Source organism: Ostrea edulis, chromosome 6, assembly GCF_947568905.1.
Source record: "Ostrea edulis chromosome 6, xbOstEdul1.1, whole genome shotgun sequence".
In the NCBI taxonomy this organism is placed as follows: Eukaryota; Metazoa; Mollusca; class Bivalvia; order Ostreida; family Ostreidae; genus Ostrea; species Ostrea edulis.
This window is the reverse complement of record NC_079169.1, coordinates 64,625,776-64,649,382: the sequence shown is the minus strand read 5'-3', so window position 1 is coordinate 64,649,382 and position 23,607 is coordinate 64,625,776. Positions and strand designations below refer to the sequence as shown.

The 23,607-nt window shown below is 34.3% G+C and overlaps 1 protein-coding gene across 6 annotated transcripts in view; it reads right to left on the bottom strand.

Moving 5' to 3' along the window:
* Nucleotides 1–23,607, bottom strand: part of LOC125683014 (transcription factor SOX-5-like) — a 63,889-nt gene that overhangs the window by 20,578 nt on the left and 19,704 nt on the right. For 3 of the 6 annotated variants that reach the window (XM_048923678.2, XM_048923682.2, XM_056140410.1), the window contains exon 2: nt 23,456–23,532. Coding sequence is in view for 2 of the 6 variants with exons in the window: in XM_048923676.2 (XP_048779633.1) it covers nt 14,327–14,382 (56 nt within the window). In the remaining 4 variants the exon portion in view is untranslated. Of the gene's footprint in view, nt 1–3,478; nt 8,947–8,980; nt 9,048–14,326; nt 14,652–23,455; nt 23,533–23,607 lie in introns of those variants that run through there. The other 3 variants (XM_048923681.2, XM_048923676.2, XM_048923677.2) reach the window with 3 other exon arrangements.

Below are 23,607 nucleotides of genomic sequence, written 5' to 3'. Positions count from 1 at the left end.
ACTAACCAGGGATGAAATTGTCTCTCTATGATCCATAAAATGACAAAACTCTTATACTCAGCACTTCTTATTATGCAGATAAGTGCAAACAGAACAAATCTCTTATCACAGCAAGGAGAACAAATCGTAAAATTTTGGGAAAATGCAGCTTCTACAAATACTATTACAAAATTAATTCTAAAATGCACCAGATTAATTCATCTCTCTACACTTTTTGGCAAACACGCACATGAAATGTTTGTTTATTTTATAATAAAGATGCTGCATACACTAATCTTGACACCAATTTGATGGCTTAACGAGATTAAGACTGTTTTTTAACTTGGCTGATGAGCCTCAAACTGTTGGCATACTGACAAAATTGGGTGGGAGGGCAATTGTGCATTCAAATTTTAATTGATATTGTTCTATCAAGTTTTTCCCTACACCACCCAAGATTTTTGCCTGCAGATGAAGAGAAACAGTGGTATTGGAAGAGCCACTTCAAAAGCTGCCGAGTAGACAATAATAGACGACTAATAATGTGTCACAACAAACACTGGAGTGTGCTGACAAACGGCGCTCGTTATCTCACCTGCTCAGGTGTGTGATGGGACACAAGGAGGATGCAGAACTGACAGTCTGTGGGCCATCATCGCTATACGCACAATATCAAAGTATCATACTTCTCAGCATTTCTTGGTCCTTTTATTCAGAATTCAAATTCATCATTTAAAATTTCCCTCTAATCTGTTGACTGCAGTATGAGTATAAAAGAAGCATTTAGATAGTATGGCAGAAAAAGAGAGAGAAAAGACAAGAGGAGAGAAAATAAATGAAATGTCTGAAAATATTATTTTCAACAATTCTATACATTTTTTTCTTCTTCAAAATTTCACAAATCTGCCTTCTTATCTAAACTCAGACTACATGTACATCTATTTGAGAATTAGTTACCACACCAGTACAAGTAGTCCTCAACATATCACATTCTTTGAGAGATAGGAAGATGAAATCCTTGTGGGTTTTTTGAAAAGATAACAATAAGAACTGAAGGTCCCCCGGCCGGCTGTGTACTTTACAGTCCTCGTAACAATGCTAGAAATTCAGACAACTATTAAATGCAGATAATCTATATAATCATAAAATAATTTAGTCCACTTTTGAGTTGACCTCCCTTCAACACATACATGAATCAGCTAAAAACAATGGGGTATCAGGAATATAGAAATAAATTTACCTGCTCTCCACAAAAGGTGTAGGCTTCCTTATGAGAAATATCATGTAAAAATCATAAAACAAAGCTGCTTACATAAATGAAGAGAAAACTCACCCACAAAGAACAAACATTGAAGTTTTCTAACATCAATATTTCCCATGTATAGCCTCCGTGAAAAAACAAAGACTTGAACAACAATTCCTGACAAAAATAGGTGAAAATCATTGAATCCTTAACACGACCATATCAAACAGTAACACCTGAGTTCTCAAGTAAACTATGCTTCACCTATTGTTGGGAACTTTTGAGACAAAGGAAACATCAGTTGTAGCTGGTGTATTACTGTAGGTGGCCAGGTTGGGTTACTTTGATCAGCATGCAAGATCTTGGAGAATGGTGTAAAATTATTTTATCCCCTGCAGGAGGGAGGAAGAGTGGTCATTTCATTCTTTTCTTTTTCTCTGTGATATTAAAACACTGGGGAAATTTAACTTGAGGAAGCCTTCCAGCCATTGTCTTTTATCGTTAGCCTGGTCTGTCAGCCACAATTTTTCTCATTCACACCAAAAATGATTAATTAATTTTTTCACCTTTTACCTTTATTTGTTGTTATTTCTTGCAATATATAAAAAATTATGGGAGATTACTTGCAATTTGTTCTGTGTTAATAAGATTTTTAATTAAACAATACAAAACAGAGTTAATTAATAACTACATCTTTTAATTAAGGACTTAAATGTGTATTCATTTAATCATCTAGCTCAAACAATTGATCGCTTTTGCCTGATTGTAATAATGAGAAGTGCCGATTACAGTTGAAGCATTATTGCACTAATTAACTTTTGATGTTTCACATGGATGAACGGGTGCCCAAGTGTAAATTATATTCGCAGACCCATACATCCCCCTGGAATTAGAGGATTTCTGATTGACAAATAAAATACTACATTGTTCACCTAGGTGTTTGAATTCATCATCAAATTAAAACCGAGTATTGACTTTTTTTCAGCACATTTAATGCAACATTAGATACAATTGTGAAGAGTTACTTCATCCTCAAAAGTGATCTCAATCAACCTAAGTATTGGAAATAACAGGATTAGACTGCTAGTTGGAAAGAAATCTGACTGTGGCTTTTTGACAGGCATTGAATAAGCGAGTTTTTGTAACACAATACAATATTGGTGACAAAACAATGGCAGCCACACCATGGTGCGGAATCTTGAGCCCCTTATTTAGGAATCGATCCCTCATTTAATTATAGATTAAGACCAGTCTTCCACCAATTATTTGTGAGCAGGGAGAAGAAAAAAACTGTGATTTCCATTGAAATACTCTGCCCATTGTCGCCCAATTTAGCAGAAATTAGACTGGAAAGTTTGTGGTCTAAATGAGGCGCGTGCAGTGTGGAGTCTGCTTCTTTGAGCAATTTATTGGTCTGTCACATGAATTCCTTTGGATCTGCATTATAGCCTAAATTATCGCAGGAGCCCTAGCTGGGAATGACAATTCAGGAGAGTCAGTAAGCTCAGGGAAATTACCAATATAATAAAACATCCCATATCACTTCCTACAGACACATGGCAGACAGAAATTCCTATATTGTCTTCTTCACTATAGTGAATCATTAAAGTACTTTACAACCATTAAGACAACATGCATATTTACGATACATAAATTTCATAAGAACTTTGTGGTACTGAAATTTTTTGTGTGGGTAAAATCAGATAACAGATAGATGGGGGATAGAAGTGGACAGAAGCTGGATTATCATTTCACCATCAGTGTCAGTGGGGACAGGGTCCAGTTCCTGACAAGTAAATTACCATTCTGTAGAACAAAAGCAGGAAATGATCAAACCAGATGTTACTAATGAAGAGAAATTCCAAGACAGGTTGTTGTCAAATGATTGATAATTTTTCAGTCACACCAGGGGGTGTACTGCTACACACTGATTTCAACAAATTTGAAATTGATTAATTCTCTCTGTATTTCATATTCAGTCTTTTTGCTTGTTATATATCTAATTTACTTTATACAATTTTTAAAATTACATATCAAATTAAACTATACAAACTAAATAAATCTTACATGTAAAGTTATATTTACTTACTCTTACCTAATACAACTTATAAAAGTTTAACAGCAATCGCGTGAATCATCGGTATACATGTATAAGCACAGTTAAATTTTTTTAAATATTTATTTCTGATAGTTTTAGTGAAGACTTTGTTTTCAATAATTGACTATATAACTTTGGGAACAGGAAAGAGGACTTACCGATTGACAAGTACTGGAATCTGCTGCATGTTTGGGAATAAAACCTCCATTCAAACAATTCCCTTCCAATATTACAAAAAGACAAGGCATAGCTGTAGACAAAAACAACTTTTGTGTATTGTAATGCATGCCCTGCCTCCCAGAGCCTGCTTAACCAATCAGCCTCTCACTCTCAGCATGAATGATGGATAGTGGAAGCTGGATGTACAGTTGTTTACTCACAAAACCCAGAGGCTCAGAAGGGAACCAGTTGAGCAATGGAGGGATAGACCTCTTGATCGTAAAAAAAACCCCCAATGACGATGTTTCACACTCTCTGTAGCTGATATTATCAATACATGCTGTATGAAAAGGACCAATTATATAAAAACACTTCTGTCAAATAATTATTAGTCTAAGTTATAGAGGCAATCTACTTACAGACTACTTATATGAAGAGAGAATATGCAGGGGGCAGTCATGCAATATGCTATAAGGAGAAGGAATGAAGATATGGTCAACTATTACTTTTTGGAAAAGGTATTTCTAAATTTTGTTCTGTGTCACGGCTGCCCAAGTCATTCTTCAGAAACAGAAACCAGACAAATATAAAACATAAACAGATTATTATAATGCCCAAATGTTTGACAGAAGTCATCAGACTGCTGAAACAAACTGACCAGACACCTATAATGTATTGGAAAAGGTTCCTCTCAACACAACTTCTTGATAATAAACCAACAATCCCAAGAGTGATATTTTTTTTATTTGAACTGGAGTTGTAAAGGTCTAAGTACAACTTCAGAGTTCCCTTGGAAGATGCTGACCATTAGTGGACCCCTCTGTGTTAGATTCAGTGAGCATTCTAGCACCTGTCAGAGGGGGATTTGGTGTTGCACAAACAAAAACAAAACAGCACTACATTAAATACAGCAGGCCAATCTGAGCTGACACAAAGATTAATGATCTTAGGTATTAAGCAGTGAATCAGGCAGCCCTAGAGATTAGCTAATTACCAAGGAAAAACAAAAAGATTTTGGACACAAAAACTTGGTCCCATCTCCCTGATTGCCTCAGAGAACACTGGAGTAATGGGCTGTGAAAGCTCCCCAAATTTATGATGGATGGACTCATAGTTTCCCTTGTCACTCAGAATCTTCACAGCTAATGTCAAAGTCAACAACTGTAAACTGTAATTCAGACAAATTTTGGTAATTTCTTCAAATGTTAATAATAAATCCATTGAAACTTATTAAAAATTTCAATATGTAGGAAGACTGCAGATTATACAAATCAAACAATTGAAAGTTCCTGCTGCGTGGGAATAGCACTGCAGCTTTCACACAGGCAAACCAAGAGGGTCAGGGTGTACTCTTCACAGATTTCACTTCTGCTCTTTCTAATGCTGGGGGAATATTAATTGATAAACAATCATATTAATTTTAAATTCCATGAAAAATTACTGAATTATTTATTTCTTCTAGTTGTTATTTCCTGATATGATGTCATATGATATACACAGCATAGAGGAAATATCTCTTGCTTTAATCTTAAAAGGAGATGATGCAAAATATGTCAATATCATGCCTTCTACACCCCCACGGATCATGTCAGATAAACGTGGTACTTTCTGCATTTTGTCTTGTTTAAGGTGTTCTTACCAGAGGCGTGTCAAATTACAAAATCCCAAATACCATTACCTCAGTGAAAATTTTTTCAACAATATCCCATCTATCTTATCTAGGATTGCAATATGGCTTTTTGTTTAAAGAAAGCTATTGATCAACACAAGAAGCACTGACTGTTATCAACTCATTGTTTAAATCAACAAGTTTTCAACCATGTTTTCTCATATGAAGTACCCTGCCAGCCGGGCAACAAACGCTTTCATCTGTATGCACGACACAATGTCTGGACATAATATACCCAGGAAGCATATTGAGTTTGCAGGAGACACCATGGCCAATGAAATGAGACAATATGCCACTTAAAACTTTACAAAGTGTCCCCGACTTTAACATACAGTATGATGGTGACCTTGACATTTGACCTCAGAATATAAATTGAATCACCTGTTTGCTCACCACATGCAACCTGCAAAAATCATATCTGAAAATTATAATCTCCTGCAGCATTAACTTTCAGCAGAATACAATTTCCGATGATTAGAGATGTTCATTAGTAAACAGAGTACATGACCCCAACTTATCTTGAATTTTGAAACCATGGAATGAATTCACACCTCAAGGTAACTGATTAGGTATATGTCAAGCTGGATGTTTGACATTACAAAAAGTAGTGTGCTATGATCCAGAGATTACTAGCAGTTACCCTGAAGAACAGGCATCAGAAAAAGAGGAACTTAACATACTTTGGAGAGCTGGTTAGATTTTGATTGGTATGGACAGTGATTGGTTGTAAATGTGGAAAACACTAGCCTCTGATTAATCATTAGCTCTCTATTGTTTCAGAGCATGTCTCCAGCAATCTTCACCAACATTTACAACAGGTGAAACCTATACTTCCTCGGACATTAGTCCCAACTCCCTCCAAACCACAGGGCTCACTCCCTGATAATAAACACATTTTGCTTCTTTTTGAGTAAATTGTCCAGTACATTAAACTGGACAGTGATCAACCCTGAAATGTTTACAAAGTTTTTCATATACATTACAAAGACAACTAAAACAAGAAGTTCATTAGTGCTATTTGTTTACAACTTAACAATTTCAGTAAAATTCTTGATGTTTAAATGCTAATAGCAAGAATGGCATTTCAGGATGATTCAATGCAGATGATCTGCTTATGCTTGTATCAATTAAAGTGAGAAGGCCTGGATCGTGTTCATCCTGCATTCAGACTAGCCTCTGTCCGGGTTCCGGACAATCCAACATACAGACAAAACAATTATAATTTATCTGTTTCATTGCTGATGCACAAAGGTCTATATCACTACATCCTTGACTTTTTAACCCCTCAATACATCAGGATTTTTATCAGATTCAAAAGAAAAATTCATATGGACTCCTAAATTAACAATGTTTTTATTGCTTCAAATACATGCTATTTAGTGGCCATTATCAGATGAAAACAACAGGAGTTGAAGAAAGTACAAAAAAAGGGGGGATAATTGAAAATGCATGTGTCGCTGAACTTTACATATTAGCCATCTTAATAACTCACTAACACTAAAATATACATGTAAAGGATCTTAAACTTACATACAATTAAAATGTAAGCATGTTCAGAAACAAATCAGCCTAGCTTCTGAGTGTTAAGGAGGGGCTAACTATAATCCAATTAGAACTGTATAAAATGCGATGAGTAGGTGCATTTATAAATATATCTTTTTCCCCCCAAAAACTTGTAATGCCAATTTTTTTTTCCATAATCAAAGATATGTGGATATACATGCATATGTAAATATAATAAAAAATGCACTGACATAAATTCTTCTAGCACATGACCATCTGAAGAAAATCTTTTGTGAAGGCAGAAAGTATGCCATTTCATGTCACAGTTTTGACGATGGACAGTTCTCAACCACTTGGCCTTGTCAATCCAAAATGAATTAAAGATGAATAAATACACCACATTTAACAATAATAAACACTCCACAAGTGTTGACTGTATTGTATTAGAATTGGCTGGGAAAACATTTTTGAGGGACATGGCAGGTTTACCCTGTCCCAAAGGTCCCCTCTTAGGTGTACCATATCAAATGTAATAAACACTTTAAATTGTGCAAATACTCATCAGAAAGCACTTGGAATTAAAACTCATTAATGATGACCAGGAAATGAAAATTACAATTGTAATTGTGTAAAGGAACAAATGGTCCTCAGTTATTTCCAGGAAATTCTTGACTTTGTACTGTGTCGCTTAAACTGACTGTCCAAACAAATGCCAATTTAAAGACACTTAAAAATGGCACTAGAACATTTGCTCAAAATGTGCACAAATTATCAAAATCAGTTTTCACAATATACACATTTCATAAAAATCTGCAGAGTAAACTTTATACCTACTATGAGAGAAATTAAATTTTTTTTTTTTGAAATTTCTGTTAATGTTGTCTGATTTGTTTTACAAGAGCAGCACTAGTGACTGGAGCACTGCCCTCAATACACCTCTCAATGTTTGCCTATCAATGTTACTGCAAATGATGTGTATAAAGAGAGGGGGATTAATACTGTTTCTCTGTTCCGATCAGCTAATTTGTGTCATAACTGTTGATCTTAATGGAATTGTTCTTCAAGGTCTGAAATTTTTGGCTTCCACAAAAATTTTTAAAGATAAGGAAAAAACTTTCAACGCTAAAAAAATCACAGTCAATCAGTACAAATTAAACTGTGCAATTTATAGCACGTTTAACCACTGCAGAGGTTGGCATCTTGGTAGTTTACTTACTATGAGTGATTACTGTCATGATAAGGACAGGTGCCCCCTGACCCATGGCCCCACAGGAAAAAATACAATGGCAGGGGCCTTATCTATGTGTAGAATCTAAAGCCCCTCATCACTGATGAAGATAATGCCAGAGAGAGATGCTGTAATTCTGGATAAATCAAACTCTATCTAAAACAAAATGACATTTCACACGACCGTGCTTCTCTTACATTGTCCAAAAAAGAGAAAAGAAAAAGATGAAATGCACCCAAATTGCCTTGCTACAAAATATCTTAAAGAATTTATTTTTTAATTCAACAGAAAAATAGACAGCATGTGACAAGATTCAGAGTAAAAAAAAATTTAAAAAATGAAAATTAATGATGAAAAATTTCCTGAAGTATGTCTCAGTTTTATATCTTAAATCAATCAGTCACTTGATAAATAAAAGTAATGCAAAATATAATACAGAGTTCAAAGAGAATTAAACAACAGGACTCATTTACTGGAGAGAAAGAAAATTTTCTTTTATACATTCTTTGTACCAGATAAACCCAGTGTTTCATTATGATAGGCAAAAGCATGGAGAATGAAAATGAACACAAAACAAGGGAGATAACTAACTGATAGGGTACATAACTCCTGCATTCAAGCAGTGAGTGTTTATCAGTACTCCCCCAGGTCTTTGTAGTCAGGGGTTGATATCAATCTTCTACACTGCCCCTCACAGGGAGAACAGTATGCATCATTTTCCATGCATTCAAGAATCAAACAAATATTTATATTCTGTATATCCATTTCTTGAGGGTTCCATGGTAAAACAAAGAATAAACGATCTGGTATTTTGGTTACACTATTTATTCTATGGTAATCAGGGAATCTTGTATCAAAAACTAAATATAATGTTGTCTTTGTAGTTCCTGATGAAAAGAGAGTTATGAAGAAAATAGGGTGATAAGCATTGCTTTTTGGTAATTTTTTATGGCGGAGAGGCTGCGTGAAAAAGAGGAGACTTGTTGATGTTTGGTGCTAAACCATGAAGTTCAGAGTAGTTGCAAGTATGATAATTATTTCTTTCAATTGATGGAAGATAAACAAATTGTATATAAATTTTATAATTCTCTACTCCATTACAAAAGAAAATGGCTAGTTTTCCCTGCATGACATCTTCTTATCTACTCCAAAGGATTGTCTTTAAATTCTGAAATGTTTAGACAAGAAACAACCGTTTCAATGCAATTTAACACATATCAGATTTCCAAAGATAATTCTATTTTTCTTTCTACTCAAAGGCAAAGTTACCATACAATTCAGACAAATTATATGATAAAAATCTCCAAAATGGGTACATTTTACAATAAACATGTTCTTGTACAATGGAAATAAATTTTCAAAAATATCAATTAAAAGTGGGCCTCAGTCATCTTGAAACAAGACCCATTCTTTGCCTTGTTAAGAATACTGTTACAGTATTACATGATTATGTTACAAAATTGATAACTGGGTGCTCTGGTTAAAAACTTTCGTTACAATGCACAGTAACTGAAAATAAATTTATCATTCTTAAATATTTTTTTTTGGCTCATTGAATCTTGAGCGAGAACTGAATTCCATGAATTTGAGAAAGACGTTAAATAATGTTGTTCATTGTATTTGGTCCAATTAAATGCTCTGAAAAATGTTCTGGCAGTTTGAAATTTTGCAAGAGTCTTTGCGTTTATTGGTTCACATTTTCCAACTTATAGGGAAGCCCCACATTTATTCAGACATTTACAAGACAAAAACGATCACATGCTTACATTCTTAAATCAACAAATACTGAATGAATTCTTTATTTCTGCCGCAAAAATCTTTTTGGGTGATCAGCCTCATTGAGAAGGACCATCCCAATTCAAGAGAGACAACCATGCAAATTTCTGCACGTAGATATAACATACAATTCCCATACATGCTTCAAGTCATTCAGACATCTTGGGAAAAAAACTCCGGGAAACAAATGGCCCATTGAGGAAGAGAACAATGTGCACTTTTCCACACTTTAAAAGATCATCTGTTTAGCATTTTTTCATAATTGTGTGAAATTGGGGTTAATCATCAGAAGTCTGTGTAGGGCATGTGTTAACAATCAATGGAAGTGCAGGCTCCACCAAGACAATAGCATCTTTAATTCTTTTATCTTTTTAACAGCTTCTCTGAATCTTGTTTTGCTTGTAAACTGCAAAGGGACATGACTCTTTACATGACAATTATATATAAAAAAAAAAAAAAAAAACCAACCCCCAAACCCCAACCCCCCCACTCCTTTTTCTCTAAGTCACAGAGACAATGCAGTTCCTTTCTAATGATATATTTAGCCCACATAATGATGAAACAATTATTCTTCAACTAAGATCTTACACATTACAATTTATCTCTATATATATAACTTCAGTGTGAGAACACGGAAACTTACAAAAACATCTTTGTTATACTCAAGATGTCTTGCAGACAAAAGTAATGATTTTGATTGACAACAACAAAAGCCAGAGATGTGAAACAATTAGCAGTGCTGGAATGTTGTTAGGGGTACCCCCTGATGACACCCAACAGTTGCCGATGCTGAAGGCAAAATAAACTTGTAAGCGGCTTTGTTTATTCTTGCTGAAACAATAACCAACCCAGCTGCCTAAGGGTCTCATTATACAAACTTTCTCACAGTCCGTTATAATATGCACATTATAAGTCATTAAAACATATGCAGTATTTTACAGATGTACTCAAAAGAAACTTCCCTAATATTTCCTTACAGTGTATGTCAAAAGAAATTCTTCCTCTTCTTTAGATTCTTTAATTGCTTTAGATTTTCTTTAAAAGTATAAATGCATTCTGGTGAAATTACAGTGCCTTGTTTTAAATTCTTACAATACTCATTTCAAAATCATAAAACGTAAATCATGATTGAATTTGTTGAGAATCTCTCTACACAAAGACAACTATCCAGAATGTCGCAATAAAAAATCCAGCGGATTAATGCCTCGTCCCCGTTTTATATCCTTTTATTTAGTGCTCAGAATTGAAGTAATTCTGTAAATTTCCCCTCAAAGTCTAGAAACCACAATAAACGTCGCATATTTCCGACACAATAGATCCATAAATGAATGGAAAAATGCAATAAAAAGCTAGATAATGATTGGATAAAAGGTTGTTGCAATAAAAGCAAAATTGAATTTACAATATTTAATGATGCTATTTGATTCAAAGACCAACTTTTGAATTTAATGTAGTTAAAGCACACAAGGCTTTTAGTTTGTTAAAAAGGAATGACATTTCTACATATCAGTAGTGGGAACACAATAAAATACTTAAGCAACACCAACAATTAGTGGAATCTGTTTTTATGGGTGAATCACGATTTGTCTAAATTTATTTGTACAATTATACTGCAGTTTGTATATCCGGAATTTCTTTTACTCTGGAAACACAAACTGACTTTTAAGAGGCTTAAAAGTCTCAACAACAAAATAGGAAAAAACTGTCTCTATTTGTTTCCGCAGTAAGATACCAAAATTTCACAATTGTTGAAAGAAAGATTGCTTTACTTTTTGAACTTAGGAAAGGTCTGTTTGGCTATTAAGTTTTAAAATCCAATCACAGTTAATCCATGATGGATAAACTTCAGAGTCTCCAGGATGTTTGAAACCAGCATAATAAAGCACTACACAATAAAGTGTAGAAAAGAGCAAGAACAAGAAGGTGTGTCACCTGATAACAATAGTATCATCGTTCTCAGGTGAGACCCTTACCTTGGAGAGGCAAGATTGTGGACCAGTGACAAGTGTTTTGTGTCTCAACAAAAGATATGCATTTTATTGATGGGATAACAATTGAATGTTCAAATAAAGCCTCAAACAATCCATAATGAAATTACACACAAAATCAATTACCTCCAAATCGTATCTATAAATATAGCACTTGATCTCCTCTCCATATAACAATGAACGAGTCCGGCCACCAGCCGGGAGACTAACTCACGTCAATCCGGTATTTAGCATTTGCATCGCAACACAATGCTATAGTTCTTTAGTACACAATCGTTAATAAATCTATTCTCATCTGTAAATGAAATCAAATTTTGTTGTCATTGTAGACACAATGGCCAGTAATGAATTATAAAAATATGGCCAAGGAGATGTTTTATGCACGTACCTAAGCCATTTGTTGAAAGCTTTTTTGGATTGGATTTGTGGGTTGGGATACACACCGCCAGACAAAATATTGTCATTTCAGATTTAACACGTTTATTTAAAGCTCTATTGTATGTTTATGTAGACCACAATAAAAGTTTATTCAATTTTCATTCTTGCACCTTGCAAAGTGCTCTTGATAATGTGGACGTTGAGATTTATAGGACCAGAGGCATACATCTGGCTGTTGTTCTCCTGGTTTGTCTTATTATTAGATCAACAAAATTGAAAGTACAAGACAAACAGTTGAATGCCACGAGGTTTTTTTTCCATAAAGACCTCCGAAATCAAACAAAGGAGCGTGGTATTCGAAAAATACAAGATTAAACAACACTGTCATCCCTTCCCTGCTAAATCCCTTCAATTCATCTTGTATTAGAAAGACAATGCTGATGTGGAAAATTACTAGTTTAATATAACAGTAACCAGAAAGCACAGCCTTAAAACTTTATCAGGAGCACAATGAGACGGGATCAGTCCTGCTGATACGTTTAATCCATTTGACAAGGCCTTCTGAATGAACCAAAAAATTATATATATATAGAAAAGACAAGATTTATCCAAAATTTGATTAGGCATTATCCAAGGCATGAGAGTCCCCGAGGAACAGATCGAACAATGAGAAAACATCATCGGCGGTGCTGTAATACTCCTTGTTTAAAGTAAACAAGTTAGACATGGATTTGAGGTAGTGATCAATCACTCATAATATGTAACTTGGCTGTTGAAATTCTGAGAAAATTGAGATTTAGTCGATTTGTTGTTCCATAAAAATAAGAAAACCAAAGAAAAACATGTACATGACACAATTATCAATTCAATATCAATTAATTATATACATTTGAAGAGAATTTGAATATAAGGTTGAACTTGAACAAAGATATCACTTTATGTGCAGTAATAAAGAAATGATTTACATTTTATAGTTTGGGTTTGAGTATCTTCAATAAATGATCCAATGAAACTGTCATGTTTATCAGTCCCTTCTCCCCATTATGCTCCATAATTATCACAAATTCCCTGATTTCTTGCTTTAACACAGGAGAGTAGCTCCTTTGAAGATTCAGATCAAGCCACTAGAACAAGCTCTAAAACATCCTCACTGGAGATTTCCTAATGACCCAATGATCTCATTATAAACACATTCATCAGTAATTTAATTTAATTATCTTTTTAAAAATGATTGATATAATAACACTGAATATATTCTTTTGCATTATCGACTTGCTATCGCGGAAGTGAAGGGAGGCAGACACCCTTGTTGGTTATCTTTTTCAATTTAATATACTGCAGACTGGAGATGCTACAGGCTTTATCTTTTGTATGAATTGTATATATTATCTGTTTTTATAATATCTATTTATGCACTTTTTTCCTATTTGTAATAATTTAATAATCTGCATGGGAGTTGACATAGTAAAAGATCCAATATGTCATTGATAAACAACAGATTTACGAGTGTCTCCATTTCACTATTTTGTTAAGTGTCAAGTCAAAAAATATTATATAGAATGTCTCATTATCTTTTGAGTTTCATGGTTTACTTCATGAACGAAAAAATAAAAATACATATCACAAAATTTTTGACAGTCTGATATTTTTCTTCTTTATTTCATCTTTGTTGATACTGCATTTAATTTTTTTTAATCACAACTTGAATTTCTTTTAAAGTTTATTAAACAAGAAGCAAATATGTTTGCTTGCTTCCACTTTAAATACACGGGTGACTTTTTATGTAATATCAACAAACTAAATGGAATCAAAATGTGCAAATCAGATATTAAATTGCTGAGGTATGACAGATTCAATTTGACAATATTATTCTCTCATAATTTTCACTGAAAATTTTAATTTCTGTAATTCATGAAAATAAAATTACTGCAAGAATTATGGACATTGACAATGTGATATGAATGTAATAGAGATATTTTATCTATAATAGATAATGGCTTCTACAATATAAATATATCAATTCAAACACCTTGCTATTACATAATAACCCTACAATGTTCACTCTACGGTGATAAATGAGTTTCTCTCTCCCACTTGGTAGAAATAAATTTAAAATTGAAAACGATCACATGTGCATTATTTGAATTTTTTCCAGAGTATTCCAAGGCTTTTCCCCAACTCAAGATGTTAAATTATTTGAAACTTGTTAAAAAAAAAATACTTTGATCTAATGTTGCAAAATAAGTTTAAAAAAAAGCTTGAATCAAAATTTCAGTTATTCAAAAATCTACAAAGTATTACATACCCATAAAGAAAACAGGGTTGATAATCCGAAATTCCTCTGAAATCTTCATGTTTCATTATACATCAGTGCAACATCATCAACTGGTGTCTGCATGCAGTTTAAAACTACCGAGTAACCTATTTAATTATCGCAGTTAGGACAAAAGTTCAACCCTCAATATCTTGAGAGATGGGCAGAGTTAATTTCTTCCGTCCTTCTAAATTTTCTTCTAAGTATATGCACCTTCTTTCACTTCTTGCAACTCAGGTGAGAATACAGGTAAGGTATAAAGTAGCTGGGTCATTGATAACAAACTCGTCCCTTTAAGTCAATAGCGGGTAGTTTAAGGCTCTAGGTATTACAGAAGACACACCAAAAAAACACACAGAGCTATTGTTAGCGAGACATCAATCTTTATTGTTAACACGCCTTGCCTTGGATCAAAAATCATATTGGCCCATTTCTTCCAATGGCATTTAATTTAATTGACCAGTGATTTGATTATCCCAATGAACTTTCAATTCTGCCAATAGTTTTTATCAAGATAGGTTGATTTTTAAACAGAAGTAAATTTACATTTGAATATTGTCTGATGTGGGATTTGAATGCTTTTCTATCGGAATAAATAGGGCTGGGTTACACTCAATTCTTGATGCTGTAATACAATGGACATCTAAACATTGATGGAATTTTAAAATTTGAATTATGACAAGGTAACATCATTTATGCCTTGCTATTGTTGCATCCATACATTCAATTCACAAAAAGTTGACAGTAGGGATGAACGATGTCTTGTTCACGCTTATGAACGTACGTCAGGTATCGATTGCGACCATTTAGGTGTTAATTATTACGAACACTCACACACACTTAATCTATTATAATCCTCATTTTACCTCAAATCAAAATTACGATATCTATCTGAGAATGAATTGTCAATACAATGTAAAATGCTCTGGTCCCAGGTTTTGTGGTGAGGAGACATTATATTAAATCGAGACTCAAAGCTGTGTCTAATAGAACAACAAAAGTGATAATATTGTCAAGCTCTTAAATCACACCGGAATGAGTATCAGTCCCGAGGGATCAATGTTGGTAAAGACGCTGCCATCGATGATTGAACAATAAGCGAGACTGACGTTGAGACCCATCATACTTCAGTTAATCTGACAGTCGAAAATTAACAGACAGGCAAACCAACACACCAAACCAAGCACCACTACTGCTGTCAATTTGTATAAGAATGCTGAAATTTACATAAATCACAAAACCGTGCAACAAATGAAATAATGATGCAATTTGCCTCTACATGCGCAAAAATTATTTTTGTGTTCGGTGAGGCATGGTGAGGATGAGCAAATTTAGATGATAGATGGTCTTGGGCATTAACTGGGCGATTCAGCACAATGCATCAGGATTGATTGGACATCGGTGTAAATATCTAAAATTGCCATCAGCTCAGTGAAACGCATTCCAATAGTGAAAGAAATCGAGAATAGCTCCTTATAGCGTTTGTTACTTGCTGTTGTGGTCTTAGGAAACTGTTTTTTGTCCTTTGTGAATCATCAGCAGATAAGGACAAGGACAACAAAATTATAACAAATTTGTCTAAAAATGACACCTTATGATAATTATTAGTTTCTTTAATTTCTGTACATATCAGGCCATAAATGTGCTCAAATTCCTAAATGTTGAAATACAATTTCATTCAGGCTTTTGGATACAATATTTAACAAATGAAAGAAAGCAAAGAGAGAACATAAAATGATCAACTAGCAATCTGCTTCAAAGGAAATGCAATATCTAGCTTAGAATATTGGTTATCTCCCCTTTGCAAACTATCATTTTGACCTCAAGGGAGGTAGGTAGTGGAAAAATCATCTGTTGGGCAACATTGTGACAGATCACATTTGCCAATTAGATTACAGAGTGCACATGAGATCATAATAATAACAATATACATTAAAATTTCCAGTCAACTCCTACTAGAAAACAGTTCCAAAAAATCAAAGTTTCCTACTCAGAATATCCATGAAACCCTGAAAGAAGTAGCAAATTAAGATTTTGTGAGTCAAGACATTTTTATTAGGCCATTTGAAAATAGAAAAGAAACAAAATTTCATGTTAATTAAAAGTCTAATGCATTTTTTCATTAAATTCCATGTAGAGGTTTTCGAGAGCCAAGTGCACATTGCAAGACAATACATTCTCAAGTGTTTTATACAAATCAAGCAGATAAAAATATCAAACGCATAAAATTGTTTCACTCCTACTCCCAAGCAACTCTGAAGATCAGCCTACGCCCTGGATCAATTTCTAAACAAATATTATGACATCTTTATGATATAACAACAGAGAGGTTTTAATTAGACCTTCCAAGGCTCCAGTCCCACCACACAGGTTGGGTAGACTTTCTCTTTGTATATCAGTTCATTGTCACGGTGTCACACCAGACTCAGACAATTCAATTCCACCTTGATATTGTACAACCTCTGATATAAATGTCAGGCAAATAATGGTATAAATCTGACTTGGTAAAATTTAAGTGAAAACGCTTGACAAAAGCTACTTAAGCGATTGTATCGTGATAACATCTTAATGACCTCCGATAATTTAGATACAACAAGATTAAAACTACCATTTATGTAGAGGGGACAGCATCAGGTAGTTCGTTATACGCAACGTAGAAAGAAACGAAAAAATTGAATTGGACTGGATGGTTGACTTCAGATGCGTATATTAGTTACCAAACAATAACAATATGAGAAAGCACTTTCTACAGAGCTGTTGTCACCTGTTGGTAAGGGTGGGGATTATGAAATTGAAATGAATGAGATTCAGTGCACTGGGATGGGTATATCCGTAAAATGACAATAGGTGTCGAAAGACCAGAGTCACCAAGGATAAAATACTCAAATAAAGGATATCATTTTCTCAAAGGAAACGTACGTCCTTACTTTGATGAGCGGAAAAATTAAGATCTTTAGAGTACACCTGCATGTGGTAAGGGCTATTTGACGACGCTTCACCTTTTCTTTAAAAATTTTCTTTCTCTCTGATAGCCTGGGAAGATGTGACTACTTACAAAAGTTAAAAACAGTAGCAACTCAAAATAAAGTAGGTGTTCACAAAATTATTGGCAGAACAATTACAAGAACAATGACAGAAGGCTTGAATTTTCCTAATCTGCTAATCAAGGAAACAACACAATATAATCGCTATAGATAGAAATGCAATTCTAAGTTCCTAATGACAGGGCCATTGTTGCCAGAAACAATGGAAACATTCTGTTTCTTCTTCAACAATACTCAAGTCTATCACTCCATCTTCTGTGTGGTTGTTTCAATGGTTTAAAACATTAACAGACATTTGTTCTAATTCTATTGTTGTAATTAGCATTAGCTCTGATTACTGCCACTTCCAAAACAAAGCCAGCTGGACACAAAAGCTCCGTCAGTGAACCAGGTAGCAGGACCCGGGACTATCGGTTACATCCACCGAGAGATAGGTGTGTTGATTCTGTGTGAAGTAGCAGCAGGGAAACAATCAGAGAACGCCACTTGCACTACAGTCCCCAAGTCTTCTCTTCTGTTTACTGCGACGAACAATTCTTTTGTTCAGTGAGGTGACTCTGTATTGAATTTTGAAATGCAGGAAATTCCTAATAGGCAATATCCTGAATAGATTGTAAATAGAGAAGAAATGGAGAGATCAGCGGTCCCTGTTTGGACAATGGGCTTACATCAGTGTGGTCTACAGTATTCTTGGTATAGGCAGAACCTCTGAGAGCTTTTCAAACACTCTGTGCACACATATCACTAGTTTGATGAATTTTCACAAAAGACCACCAATGTCGGATAACAGAAATTCAAATTCAAGCATCTATGAGATCAACTGTCAGTAGGATCTAAGAAGAATGGGTCTTACAGCAAATTTTTTTTTATATATTAGAATGGTACTCAGTAATGGAAAGAAAAAAAAATTGAACCTCAATCCCACAAAGATGGAGTAGCAGGATTTCAAGATTCAACAAACAGACAAACAATGATGGAATGCCAAAGCAAGGAGAAAAAAATGGTTCTGAATTCCATTTTGTTTGATATTTCTAATCGAAGAGAAAGATATGTTGATGAGAAGATGGTATTGGATCATATTGCTCACTCGAGCCACCATACAGAGAAACACCCCCAATCAACTGTCACACAAACAATAAAACAAGACCTACATAGGATAAATATATACACTACATATCACAGGGTGCTAACATATTATCCTACTAAAATTATCTTGTTGCTATTAGACAGATTGCCATGGGAGGGAGCATCCTTTGCTCAGTGGAGAGGGAAGCTTAGTTGGAAAAGATGGTAACCTTAAAATCTAAGTGATTTTCAAGCTCTGCATTCACACACACATGCATGCGAACCTGCGTGCGAGGGGTGATCAAAACATTTGTGAACTGATGCAATAACACTCTTCCCACTTTTCAAATTTGATGATTTTTATTTCAACAATATTCATACATAAGTTTGACAAGTATACAAAATTTCCCCGATATATTCTAAAAAATAATAAAGATGAACTCGTACAAAGTTTCAGTGACGGTGACCAGGCTAACTTTTGATAATAAGGTTTCACTTTAAGAAATCACAGAACAATTCCTTGATGTCATAAGCATCTATTTTCCTGAAAATAGTAAAAATTTAGATTTTTGAGCAAATGTGTTTAACTTCTTTACTTTAGGTTACCTAACGTAATTTGGGGTTGTGCCAAGTATGCAAAATATCGGTATATTTCTTCTTAAATTACCAAAGACAATCATTGACAATTATTTGATTAATGGCCTGATTAGGAAGTGTGCAAAATTTGAAGTTCCTATCTTGCATAATATCAATTTTACTGTGTCAGTTCACAAACTTTTTGATCGCCCCCTCGTAGAGATTTAAACACCTATCATGGCCCCACCCTAGTGCTTATTGTTTCAGTTTGAACGAATTTGAATTTACACTGGACAAGGAGACTTGCAATTCGATTTAGACACACATTACCCTTGTGCTCCTTTAAAAGAACAGTTTTAAAGAATTTTCTATGCATTCTTATGTAAAACTATAAACCCTTTATTGTGGTCCCACACTGGTTTTGGAGGGCATGGATATACACGACTTGAAAATGCTTACATCACAAAAATACAAATTGTAGTACTATGGTTGTTGAGGAGATTTTAAAGAATTTCCCTATCCATTCGTATGTAAAATTTCCCACCCCACCCTGGTTACAAACTTGAATGTATACTATGAGGATGTTTGCAAGCAAGTTTTGGGTTGTCTGGTTTAGAAGCTTCCCCTTGGAAGGGAACATAATACCTTGATTTGAAACAAGAGGCTCATGGGCCCTAATGGTCACCTGAATATGAACATCTTTTGGTCTTTAGAAATATATTGTGGTCCCACACTGGTTTTGGAGGGCATGGATATACACGACTTGAAAATGCTTACATCACAAAAATACAAATTGTAGTACTATGGTTGTTGAGGAGATTTTAAAGAATTTCCCTATCCATTCGTATGTAAAATTTCCCACCCCACCCTGGTTACAAACTTGAATGTATACTATGAGGATGTTTGCAAGCAAGTTTTGGGTTGTCTGGTTTAGAAGCTTCCCCTTGGAAGGGAACATAATACCTTGATTTGAAACAAGAGGCTCATGGGCCCTAATGGTCACCTGAATATGAACATCTTTTGGTCTTTAGAAATATTTCTGTTACCTGTGTGCATTATATACTTCTCAATTTTTATACTTTGTACTAGATAAATATATTGGTATAATTATCATACACAATAGATAATTCAGAATTCTTTTATAGGAGAGTACATTTTATCACATTGCAGAGAAAAGTGATTTTCTACTAGAGTTGTAACCAAATGAATTTTTACATTTTTCAAAGATGGCTCGATCATTATAGGTAATCAAAGAAGCAGCTTGCCTGCTTGATGCCCAGGAGTAAAGAATTTCTAAAATATATTGTATTTTTAACACATGACCAACTTACTACCACCTTAGGACCTGAACCCTGAACCTATGGGCCAAGAGTTTCTATTTTTGTAGAGGGCTTAATGCTCACTATAATCATGCTAACATTTTGCCTCCTTGATAAATGATTTCCTAAAATGTATGCATTTTCAATAAATGACCAACTTAGTTCAACCCTCGGATGTGGACCCTGAAACCAGCCTACCTGGGGTCATAAATTTCTCAGGTTGTTCCAGAAACCAGGGGTCATAAATTTCTCAGTTTTGGTAAAGGACTCATTGCTTATGATAATCATGCTAATAGTTTGACTGCTTGATATCCAGGGGTAAAGATTGATTGATTGAATATTGTTTTATATCCCTCTCGAGTATATTTCACTCATATGGAGACATCACCACCTTCGGTTATGGGCTGCAAAATTTAGGCCTATGCTTGGCACTTATGGCCATCGAGCAGGGAGGGATCTTTATTGTGCCACACCTGCTGTGACACGGGACCTCGGTTTTCGCGGTCTCATCCGATGGACCGCCCCATTTAGTTGCCTCTTACAACAAGCAAGGGGGTACTGAGGACCTATTCTAACCCGGATTCCCACAGAAAGAAGATTTTTGAAGATTACATTAATTTTGGTGGTTTTGGTCACACCCCTCAGTCCGAAGGATCCATGAAATTCACAATTTTTGTTTCCTTTGATCCATATATGTTTTGTACCAAAATTGGTTTAGCCGTTCCAAAGAAGCTGAAAAATGTTTAAAAATTTATGACCAATGCACAACAGACAATGAACGAAGACTGACAAATGTCACTTGAGTGACTCAGGTGACCTTAAAAAAAACTAAACTTGATTCCCTTTCATACAATGATTATTTGTACCAAGTTCAGTTGAAATTGGCCCTGTGGTTCTTGAGAAGAGCCAAAACTGATAAAGTTAACAATGAAAATAACAGCACACAAAACTGACAAATTTTAACTTGGAATTTCAACTCAGGCAACCTATAAACAAGGCTAACAATTCTGCTCATAACATTCCTTGGATCCACCTGTTAAATTGTTGAATCTCCATCTTCCACTCAATGTATAGACTTTTAAATAAAATTTACTTCCCACTCATTTTTGCTTAGATCCACCCTACACTATTTGGAATCCCCAACACTCACAGGCTGTGTATATATATACATGTATGGATTTTGAGGCTTAAAAAAACATTAACAAACAGATGGACAATAAGACACAAATGTTGACATCTAGACACACCCAGTCAGTAAAGTGGGGGGCATAAAAATGATTTCCAGATCTCTGTGATTGAATCTAGAATATATATTTGTATAGGAGATGAGAAAGGTTCCAGATCAATTCCATAAAAATATTTTTTAACAGTCAAATTAATAAAACCCACATGAACACATCTTTCGAAAAAAAAATCATCTTATCTGAGTGAAGATTTTTGACTGATAGACCAGTAAAGCGGGTGGGTGGGGTGGAGGAGAATGACTGTTTGATGAAAAATATCTATACCCACATATGTTTACTATCAATATAATACTGTAAAGATAATAGCTACTAGCACATCTAACTAAAAGGAATGAAATCCTCAATCACCATTTTTCAAAAGTCTGCTATAACCAGAAATTTTCTCTCATTATATTCCAGAGAAATCTAAATACACTGGCACAGAGTCTACCACATAAAGTATGGGTAAATTTGTTCAATGGAAAAAAGAATGGCAAAAATTGTTCCTTACCTCATTTCATTTCCATTAAAGCACAAATGATATTCAATTTAACGATGTATTGCTGAACCACAATATTATCCAAAATAATAAAACCATGTTGCGTAATTATGTAAATGAAGACATTTTCATGAAAATATTTCTAACTTTAATATTCTGGATAAGAAAACAGTTGCCAGTGAGATTACAATCTCTGTATTTCTTATATCTGAAATTAGCTTAAAACTACAAAGGGAGTCTCAGACATACAGTAATTATCATCTAAACCATCATACAACTATACCTTGATTCCAAAGAAAGAGGAAATCATGGTTTTCATCAAAATAATGCACAATTTTTTTCTCCAAATTATGTGTAGAGGCTTCATTAACTTGTTCTGCTAACAAATTAAAAAAAAAAAAAAACATTTTAAGAAATGAAATTTGCTCAGCTGAAAAAAATGGGATTGTAAAGACCAGATTGTGTTTCTGACACGTCAGTCGTGAAGAAAATGCCATATGTACTTTTGCATCCAAAATAATGAGCAAACAGAACTTGACAACAATAGTATCTACTGAACAATACATTTCTATTCAAAAATTTTAAGGATATGAAAAAAAAGTTCCAAGGCGTAAAACTAGATTAAAAATGCATCATGTTCAAATATCAGGTGAACACCCACGTCACAATGACAGAGTTTATTGTGCATCTACCCACAAGTTATGCAAACTACAATTGTGATGTGCATGAATATAATTCTCAAATTTAATAGGGTACATATACAATATCGTCTGTCCATAGAAATATAACTCACAAGAAAAATAATGCTTCATTTTTTTTTTTAAATCATTGCATTGTTGATTTCAACATTACAGCAAATCAAAGTTATATATTTCAAGTTGATGTAATTTTAATTAACAGAGTGTGTAATTTAATGGAAATCAATGGAGGTAGATATTTAAATCTGTTTTCGGATCATTTACAATTTTTATGTAAAAGTGGAGTGAAAATTAAAAAATAAATCATAAACAAACCAGCATTGTTAAATTATGAAGGAAACAAGGTCCTTGAATAAATGGACCAAGCACCTCTAATTTAATGTTGAATTTTGGTCCATAACTCTTGTAAATCTTGAATTACCTATACATACAGACACCAATGAACAAAGTGAGATTTTTTGTTGTTGCTTCTTTCACAACATGAAATACAAAGTAGCATTTCCAATGGGTCTCATAAATCTCTCAACCCATCGCAAACCCACAACTAATTCCAGAAATTCTCATGTAATATTTTAATCTTCGTTTAAGAATATTCGGATACAAATTCAAATTAGATTTGTAAAAAGAGGAAAATAATCCACAAATAACAATTAACTTGCAGACTTGTTGAACTTTGTGTTATCCATTCAAATGTACCTGTAATGTTCTGTCTGTCTTTGGTGTTGGGTCTGCTCAATAGTCGTTCTCAGTATTTCAGAAGCCTTCAGCAGTCCCTACAAGACATAATTCCTATACTTATTGATGGCTCTGGACTCCAGGCAGCTGTTGTGTATTGTCTCGCACCCATT